Genomic DNA, 9,452 nt, shown 5'->3' with positions numbered 1-9,452 from the left:
TAAAGCTAAAGACACAAAGCTATGCTAACGTCCTGTCTTTAACAAAGCTAAAGACACAAAGCTAAGCTACCGTCCAGTCATTAACAAAGCTAAAGACACAAACCTAAGCTAACGTCCAGTCTTTAATAAAGCTAAAGACACAAAGCTAAGCTAACGTCCAGTCTTTAATAAAGCTAAAGACACAAAGCTAAGCTAACGTCCAGTCATTAACAAAGCTAAAGACACAAAGCTAAGCTAACGTCCAGTCATTAACAAAGCTAAAGACACAAAGTTAAGCTAACGTCCAGTCTTTAACAAAGCTAAAGACACAAAGCTAAGCTAACGTCCAGTAATTAACAAAGCTAAGCTCACGTCCAGTCATTAACAAAGCTAAGCTCACGTCCAGTCTTTAACAAAGCTAAAGACACAAAGCTAAGCTAACGTCCAGTCATTAACAAAGCTAAGCTCACATCCAGTCTTTAACAAAGCTAAAGACACAAAGCTAAGCTAACGTCCAGTCTTTAACAAAGCTAAAGACACAAAGCTAAGCTAACGTCCAGTCTTTAACAAAGCTAAAGACACAAAGCTAAGCTAACGTCCAGTCTTTAACAAAGCTAAAGACACAAAGCTAAGCTAACGTCCAGTCTTTAATAAAGCTAAAGACACAAAGCTAGCTAACGTCCAGTCTTTAACAAAGCTAAAGACACAAAGCTAAGCTAACGTCCAGTCTTTAACAAAGCTATAGACACAAAGCTAAGCTAACGTCCAGTCATTAACAAAGCTAAGCTCACGTCCAGTCTTTAACAAAGCTAAAGACACAAAGCTAAGCTAACGTCCAGTCATTAACAAAGCTAAGCTCACGTCCAGTCTTTAACAAAGCTAAAGACACAAAGCTAAGCTAACGTCCAGTCATTAACAAAGCTAAAGACACAAAGCTAAGCTAACGTCCAGTCTTTAACAAAGCTAAAGACACAAAGCTAAGCTAACGTCCAGTCATTAACAAAGCTAAAGACACAAAGCTAAGCTAACGTCCAGTCTTTAATAAAGCTAAAGACACAAAGCTAAGCTAACGTCCAGTCTTCAACAAAGCTAAAGACACAAAGCTAAGCTAACGTCCAGTCTTTAACAAAGCTAAGCTACCGTCCAGTCATTAACAAAGCTAAAGACACAAACCTAAGCTAACGTCCAGTCTTTAATAAAGCTAAAGACACAAAGCTAAGCTAACGTCCAGTCATTAACAAAGCTAAAGACATAAAGCTAAGCTAACGTCCAGTCATTAACAAAGCTAAAGACACAAAGCTTAGCTAACGTCCAGTCATTAACAAAGCTACAGACACAAAGCTAAGCTCACGTCCAGTCTTTAATAAAGCTAAAGACACAAAGCTAAGCTAACGTCCAGTCTTTAATAAAGCTAAAGACACAAAGCTAAATTCCAGTCATTAACAGAGCTAAGCTAACGTCCAGTCATTAACTAAGCTAAAGACACAAAGCTAAGCTAACGTCCAGTCTTTAATAAAGCTAAAGACACAAAGCTAAGCTAACGTCCAGTCATTAACAAAGCTAAAGACACAAAGCTAAGCTAACGTCCAGTCTTTTACAAAGCTAGACACAAAGCTAAACTAACTTCCAGTCATTAACAAAGCTAAGCTAACATCCAGTCTTTAACAAAGCTAAAGACACAAAGCTAAGCTCACGTCCAGTCTTTAATAAAGCTAAAGACACAAAGCTAAGCTAATGTCCAGTCATTAACAAAGCTAGACACAAAGCTAAGCTAACGTCCAGTCTTTAATAAAGCTAAAGACACAAAGCTAAGCTAACGTCCAGTCATTAACAAAGCTAAAGACACAAAGCTAAGCTAACGTCCAGTAATTAACAAAGCTAAGCTCACGTCCAGTCATTAACAAAGCTAAAGACACAAAGCTAAGCTAACGTCCAGTCATTAACAGAGCTAAGCTAACGTCCAGTCATTAACTAAGCTAAAGACACAAAGCTAAGCTAACGTCCAGTCTTTAATAAAGCTAAAGACACAAAGCTAAGCTAATGTCCAGTCATTAACAAAGCTAGACACAAAGCTAAGCTAACGTCCAGTAATTAACAAAGCTAAGCTCACGTCCAGTCATTAACAAAGCTAAGCTCACGTCCAGTCTTTAACAAAGCTAAAGACACAAAGCTAAGCTAACGTCCAGTCATTAACAAAGCTAAGCTCACGTCCAGTCTTTAACAAAGCTAAAGACACAAAGCTAAGCTAACGTCCAGTCTTTAACAAAGCTAAAGACACAAAGCTAAGCTAACGTCCAGTCATTAACAAAGCTAAAGACACAAAGCTAAGCTAACGTCCAGTCTTTAATAAAGCTAAAGACACAAAGCTAAGCTAACGTCCAGTCTTTAACAAAGCTAAAGACACAAAGCTAAGCTAACGTCCAGTCATTAACAAAGCTAAGCTAACGTCCAGTCATTAACAAAGCTAAAGACACAAAGCTAAGCTAACGTCCAGTCTTTTACAAAGCTAGACACAAAGCTAAACTAACTTCCATCATTAACAAAGCTAAGCTAACATCCAGTCTTTAACAAAGCTAAAGACACAAAGCTAAGCTCACATCCAGTCTTTAATAAAGCTAAAGACACAAAGCTAAGCTAACGTCCAGTCATTAACAAAGCTAAAGACACAAAGCTAAGCTAACGTCCAGTCTTTAATAAAGCTAAAGACACAAAGCTAAGCTAACGTCCAGTCTTTAACAAAGCTAAAGACACAAAGCTAGGCTAACGTCCAGTCATAAACAAAGCTAAAGACACAAAGCTAAGCTCACGTCCAGTCTTTAACAAAGCTAAAGACACAAAGCTAAGCTCACGTCCAGTCTTTAACAAAGCTAAAGACACAAAGCTAAGCTCACGTCCAGTCTTTAACAAAGCTAAAGACACAAAGCTAAGCTCACGTCCAGTCTTTAACAAAGCTAAAGACACAAAGCTAAGCTCACGTCCAGTCATTAACAAAGCTAAAGACACAAAGCTAAGCTCACGTCCAGTCATTAACAAAGCTAAAGACACAAAGCTAAGCTAACGTCCAGTCTTTAATAAAGCTAAAGACACAAAGCTATGCTAACGTCCTGTCTTTAACAAAGATCTACTTCCAGCTGGAGTCTGATTCTCAGTGTTGCTAAGCGACGAGTTATAAAAACGATGAAGAGTAAAGACGTCGTGTTTCTTAGTTTCAAAGTTTATTGTGATTAGAAAACAGTAAGAATATAGAAACCTGAGATCTGGATCAAAGAGGATTTAAAACAGTTTGACAACAGGAGGATGGAAAAATATAGATTTCACACGTGAAGCTACAAATCAGGTGTTTGTGATCCAGCTGATACACCAGAGTCTGGATCAGACCAGATCCTGGACTGTCAGAGGAAGCACCCCAGTTCTGATGGAGAACAGGACTGGGTCGGGATCAGACCAGCACAGACCATCAGATGATCTGGTGTTCAGCCAGTCCAGCAGGTGGAAGCACTGAGTCTGCTGAGCTGAAAACAGAAAGCAGGTTGAAGCAGCAGCCAATTTTTCTTCCATCAGGAAAACAGCAACAGGTCCAGGACCAGGACCAAACTCAGTTAGTGGGAACCAGGATTCGCCCTGGTTTAAAGAGAAGAGACAAGAACAGAATCAAAACAAATACACTCCACTAAAACTGGTCTAAACTGGATTTGGTGAAGTGGGTTTCTGGCTCTGACCTTGGGCCTTCCTCTTGTAGTAGATGAATCCAGCCAGAGATAAGGTCAGACCCAGGATCAGTCCTGAGGTTCCGATGATCTTGTTTCTTTCTGACTCAGGCATGGATGGATCTGAGGACAGAAAGGTAGAAAGACAGGTGAGCAGGCAGACAGGTGAGCAGACAGACAGGTGAGCAGACAGACAGGTGAGCAGGGGAACACACAGACAGGTATTTACCCCAGTCAGTGATCAGAGGTTTACTCAGGCTGGCGTGTTCCACCACACAGGAAATCTTCTCTCCAGACCTGATTCAACACAAGCAAACCATCAGTTTCTGTTGCTCTGACCCCAACTGGACCCAACTGGACTCAACTGGACTCAACTGGACCCAACTGGACCCAACTGGACTCAACTGGACCCAACTGGACTCAACTGGACCCAACTGGACTCAACTGGACTCAACTGGACTCAACTGGACCCAACTGGACTCAACTGGACCCAACTGGACCCATTTGAACTCAACTGGACTCAACTGGACCCATTTCAACTCAACTGGACTCAACTGGACTCAACTGGACCCATTTGAACTCAACTGGACCCAACTGGACTCAACTGACCTGAGCCTGGACTCAACTGGACCCATTTGAACTCAACTGGACCCAACTGGACTCAACTGGACCCATTTGAACTCAACTGGACCCAACTGGACCCAACTGGACTCAACTGGACCCAACTGGACCCATTTGAACCCAACTGGACCTGAGCCTGGACTCAACTGGACCCATTTGAACTCAACTGGACCCATTTGAACTCAACTGGACCCAACTGGACTCAACTGGACCCAACTGGACCTGAGCCTGGACTCACCTGGGCGTGTACTCCAGGTGGGAGTGGATCTGGTAGAACCAATCACCGTCTGCCAGCTCATCGGTGGAAGTGACCTCATGGGTGACTTCCTGTCCGTCTCTTTGCCAGCTCACTCTGATCAGTTTGGGGTAGAAGTCGTAGACCTTGCAGACCAACATGGACGGATGTTTGCCAGCTGGTGGCGCCACAGAGTGAAGTCTGACGGAGGGTTTGACTGGAAGACAGATGTTGGTCACGTCAGGTGTGAACTGGATCTTAGAGTCTGTGGTTTGATTATTCAACTGAAAACATCAAAGAATTGTTTCATCTTTTATTTCATGAAAGAACAAAGAGAAGCTTCAGTCAGTGGCTGTAGTTACAGTGTGTGACCAGCAGGTGGTGACACAGAGCTGAGTCTATCTCCTTCGATATTTATTGTTTGTCTCCAGGTGTTTAAATATTAAATCATATTTATTGTCTTTGTCTCCAGATTATTGAATCGAAACTGTCGAGTCTCATTTGAAACTTTAAAAAAAAACTTTGTCTCACCAGTTTTTCTTCATGAATCTGAGCTGGAACATGAAGAACACACACACAGACACACACACACACACACACACACACACACACTCACACTCACACACATGCACACACTCTCACTGACACTCACACAGACACACACTCTCACTGACACTCACACACACACACAGACACTTGAACTGACTCACACACTCACCTGACTTCGTCAGAGCACTTTCTGTATCAATTCCAACGTTGTGTAAGCAGTAAGCCGCCTTCGCAGCTCTCGCCCTGACCACCTCTGGACCCTTGTTCCAACTCTCAGCGTTCTTCTCTCCATACGCATTGGTTCCAACATACTTCCCCACGCTGCTCCTGAACGTGATGTACTCCAGTTTGTTGTAATTGTAAGACTGGATGAACTCAATGTCGTTCAGCTCAGTGGAGTTAAACTCACAATTAGCTACCATATAATACCGAAATCCATCTGAAGAACAGACAACAAAAAAGAGTCAGAGAATGATCCTTGTATTGATCAGTGTGTTGATCAGTGAATTGATCAGTGATCAGTATTTTGATCTCACCTGCTGCGCAGACAGTGATGAAGAAGAGGGAGAACCTGAGGAAGAATGAAGCCATGTTCCTCTGCTCACTTGACAAACACTGACTCGGTGTGACTGAGAGCTGCTCTTAAAACCAGAGGAAATGATCACATGACCTGAAACGTCACCTGTTACCAGGAAGACAAGTGTGGAGGAAGTCTGCTCAGAGTCAGTGTCTGAGGAGTAAAGGTTCAGGACAAAGTTATATCATGTTCTGAAGCTGATCAGGTTTAAAGTTCAGCATCTCGAGAGTTGGATTCTTATTGTCCTCCTGGTCCACGTGAACCAGGCTTCATGTGTTTGTTCCTTTTGATCTGTTTGTGCTGCAGGAGTCGGGCTCCCAGGACCGAAGCTGCCCCCCCGCTCTTCATTCCACCAGCACCACAGTTCACTAATCTACGGCTGTTTGTTGTTTAGTTTACACAACACACACACACACACACACACACACACACACACACACACACTCATTCATCAGAATGGTTCAAAGTCTCTACATCCTGTGATTGGTCCAAAAGTCCAAACCATCCCGAACAGAACCAGATTCAGTTTGATCCAGACCCAGAACACCTCTTGTGCTCTGAGGAACCTTTCACACCTGATGTTCAGGTTCAGACTGAACTGAAGAGTCTGAAGCTCTGAGACAAACAAGGTGTGAACGAGTCCTGAAAGTTAATAAACCATAATGAAACAGTTAGTGTATCCTCCATTAAACAAGTCAAGGATTTCATCTCCTGATATTTATCTTCTGCTCACATCAGCACCTTTGAAATCAAAAGAAATAAAAGTTCCCTTCACGTCCGGACGGATCCTGTAAATATCTGTTGGTGGTTTTGGTTTTTACATTTGTTATCGTTGAGCTCACGGTTATGACGACTTAACAAGTTTCAACTCCTCATTTCAAACACACACTTCCTTTCAATAGATTTTGTTTCTCCAGTAACGACCTCGTTCATTTATTCATATGAATCACTTTATTGGAGGCAACACATCCAGCAGTGAGAGGGGTGGGAGGAGTCTCACAAAACCTTCTGAGTGTCCTGAATGGAGGGGAGTGAGACCCTGATGATGTGAGGGGGTTGACTCTGCTGAGCTCTTGCTCAGGTGTGTAGGAGAGATGATGTGGAGGCTGACCTTCTCCACAGAGGAGCAGCTGATCTGAACAATCATCTCTTTGTTCCGGTGGTATAGAGGGGTGGTCCGATGACATCATCTGTGGAGCGCTTGGAATGGTGTACAAACTGGAACTGGCTGTTCGGCTCATTATCATTATCGGGGGTTCATCATCCCTGGTGTGATTCAATGATTCAAACCTTTCAGCCCAATCATATATAATAAATATATTATATCGGTTTGTTCTTCCGTTCCTCACCTCCCTCTCTTTTCTACACTCACCTTCTTTCAACCCTGATGACATCACAACGGCTCGAAGCACAAAACTGACCAACAACTTTATCACATGACGTCTGTTGTTGTGCACGAATGTAAATGTTGTTGATTTTATAACAGAAGTCGACATCAGGTGGAAGTGGAACAAACGATGAGTCAGGTTTAAATTTACTGTTTATTCTTCTTCACTGTTTAACTTCATTTATAAATGAGCAGAAAGATTTGATAAAGTTATTGATTTAAAACACACACAGATGATATTTATGATCTTTATGTTACAATGTGTCGAAGCTGCAAAAACAGGAGGCAAAAAAAAAGAGGTGAGAAAAAAGCAGGAACATGTCATCATCCGCCGCAGCCAATCAGCTGCACTCGTTCCCTTTGATGAGGAAGAAGGTTCCAGCAGCAACACCGAGCAGACCGACGCTCAGACCCACTCCGCAAAAAACAGACGGTCCAACACCGGGCTGCGGCACGTTCACATCTGGAGACACAACACAGATGTTATCTCATGTAGTCTGATCCGTTAACTCTGATCAGGGGTTGGTCAGTTATCTCCTTTAATCTTTCTTTAAAGAAACACTTCTTACCCCAGATTTTGGTCAGTGGTTGGTCCAGAGCTGGGTGTGAAACTGTGCAGCTGTAGACGTCTCCCTGCTGAGCGATGAAGTCCAGTCTGGCCGTCTGTCTGAAGGAACGATCTGTGTTGGGATAGGGAACATCGAGACTTGTTCCTTCAGTCACGTTCTCTTCGTTCTTGGTCCAGTAGACGTGAACGGGAGCTGGGTAGAAACCAGTCACATGACAGATCAGGGTGTTTTTCCCTCCGAGCTCCACCTCGTCTTTGATGAAGATCATCGGACTGGAGGGAGGATCTGTAAAGGAACACCACGGTTAGGAATAATCTTCTCACCATTTTAAGTTGGTGTCATATATACAGTAGTTTAGCATCAGGTCATGAAGCAGTTGTGTTTGAAGCAGAATGATCTGAAACAATCGATCCAGAAATAAAACAAAGGTTTGAACGTGACCATTTTAAACTAGTGGCTGGTAACTGGTGACCAGCACCAGTAATAACTTCTACTTACACACAGCTCACACTGGATTTTATTGATTTGTAAACATGGATTATTTTTTGATGTATTGACAGAAGTATTTGTTTATTTTTACCATTTTCCAGCTTGAAGTCCTTCATAGCACGACGTGATTTGTCCAAGTTGCCTTTGCAGACTTGTAGATTGGCCACAGCTGATTGATAAGTGCCTTCCTGGAAGCTCATGTGATCAATGAAACTGGGCTGAGCATCGACTCCTCTGTTATTGATGAAGTCAGCGTACCACAGCTCTTCACCATCCAGGTTATATGAGAACTCACCATCAGAGTCTGAACATCCAGAAACCACAAGGTCCTCGTGTAGACCTGAAGACACAAGAGCTGGTTAACTGACTATGGGTGGTTAGTTAACTGACTCGGAGTGGTTAGTTAACTGACTATGAGTGGTTAGTTAACTGACTATGAGTGGTTAGTTAACTAACTGTAGTTAGTTGAGAATTTAAAATCCTCCTCCTCACCTACATTAATAATATGGCAGCTTCAAACCTTAAAGAGCTCATTGTACCATGTCACCACTTTTTAGTCAGTTTTACTCTTGTTGAGGTTAAGATCAGAGGATGTCAGAATATAAATTATACTAATAACATTTGATTGATTGTCTGTAGTGTCTGTCTTACCTTCAGCAGAGACACTGAGGACAAAGCAGAGGACAAGGACGTTCATCTTCATCTTCATCAGCAGCTCACTGACACTCACACTGACACTGACACTCACACTGACACACAGCTGAGCTCTAACTCAGTGCAGCCAATCACAGCGCAGAGAGGACATGATGTCATCAGTGTCCAGGTAGACTGAGGCAGCCGCTACTCTGGATTCTTTAAACAAACTTTATTGTTCTACATAGAACTTAAATCTTTTCACAATAAATGTTCTGTTAAAATCTGAACCTTTCATCACTTCCTCCACAGCTCAGAGTAACTGAGTACATTTACTCAAGTACTATACTCAGCTACACTTGGGACACGTGCACTTTTACTAGATTTTTAACACAAGAAACAATTATAAAAATAAAATGTCACTTTGACTTGTGAAGAGTGTTTGCACAGAGTGCAGAGTACTGTAGTACTTCAAATACTGTGGTACTTTAGAGTACTGCAGTAATCTGGGGTACATGGAAGAAGATGGTTGGATGATTGATCGTCATGTGATCAACGATCACGCAGCTCCTGTGACATCATCACTTCTCTAAGAGTTCAGAGTGGGGGTCAGACCACTCTCCTGCCTCTCACACACACAAACGTTTGTACTTCTATCTTAGTGAGGACTCTCATTGGCATAATGCAATCCCTAGCCCCTTCCCCC

The 9,452-nt window shown here is 42.5% G+C and overlaps 2 protein-coding genes across 3 annotated transcripts in view; both read right to left on the bottom strand.

Moving 5' to 3' along the window:
* LOC118103061 (H-2 class II histocompatibility antigen, I-E beta chain-like) overlaps window positions 1–5,778 on the bottom strand; it is a 37,925-nt gene extending 32,147 nt beyond the window's left edge. Inside the window, exons 1-6 of one of the 2 annotated variants that reach the window (XM_047338956.1) lie at window positions 5,628–5,778; window positions 5,261–5,530; window positions 4,546–4,759; window positions 3,916–3,983; window positions 3,699–3,809; window positions 3,176–3,600 (exon numbers count right to left, since the gene is read on the bottom strand). In XM_047338956.1, coding sequence (XP_047194912.1) covers window positions 3,575–3,600; window positions 3,699–3,809; window positions 3,916–3,983; window positions 4,546–4,759; window positions 5,261–5,530; window positions 5,628–5,682 — 744 coding nt within the window. In that variant the 5' untranslated portion in view covers window positions 5,683–5,778 and the 3' untranslated portion in view covers window positions 3,176–3,574. Of the gene's footprint in view, window positions 1–3,175; window positions 3,601–3,698; window positions 3,810–3,915; window positions 3,984–4,545; window positions 4,760–5,260; window positions 5,531–5,627 lie in introns of those variants that run through there. The other variant, XM_047338955.1, reaches the window with a different exon arrangement.
* Window positions 5,779–7,195: 1,417 nt separating this feature from the next.
* On the bottom strand, window positions 7,196–8,841 carry LOC118103059 (mamu class II histocompatibility antigen, DR alpha chain-like). Its single transcript, XM_035149730.2, has 4 exons — window positions 8,765–8,841; window positions 8,205–8,453; window positions 7,625–7,909; window positions 7,196–7,518 (listed from the first exon to the last, which is right to left on the bottom strand). The coding sequence occupies exons 1-4, from the start codon at window positions 8,820–8,822 to the stop codon at window positions 7,397–7,399; spliced, it is 714 nt and encodes a 237-aa protein (XP_035005621.2). The 5' UTR covers window positions 8,823–8,841; the 3' UTR covers window positions 7,196–7,396.
* Window positions 8,842–9,452: the final 611 nt, after the last annotated feature.

The sequence above is a fragment of the Hippoglossus stenolepis genome, chromosome 23, assembly GCF_022539355.2.
Source record: "Hippoglossus stenolepis isolate QCI-W04-F060 chromosome 23, HSTE1.2, whole genome shotgun sequence".
Lineage (NCBI taxonomy): Eukaryota > Metazoa > Chordata > Actinopteri > Pleuronectiformes > Pleuronectidae > Hippoglossus > Hippoglossus stenolepis.
Note: the sequence above shows the minus strand (reverse complement) of the source record. Positions and strands in the feature narration are given on the sequence as shown.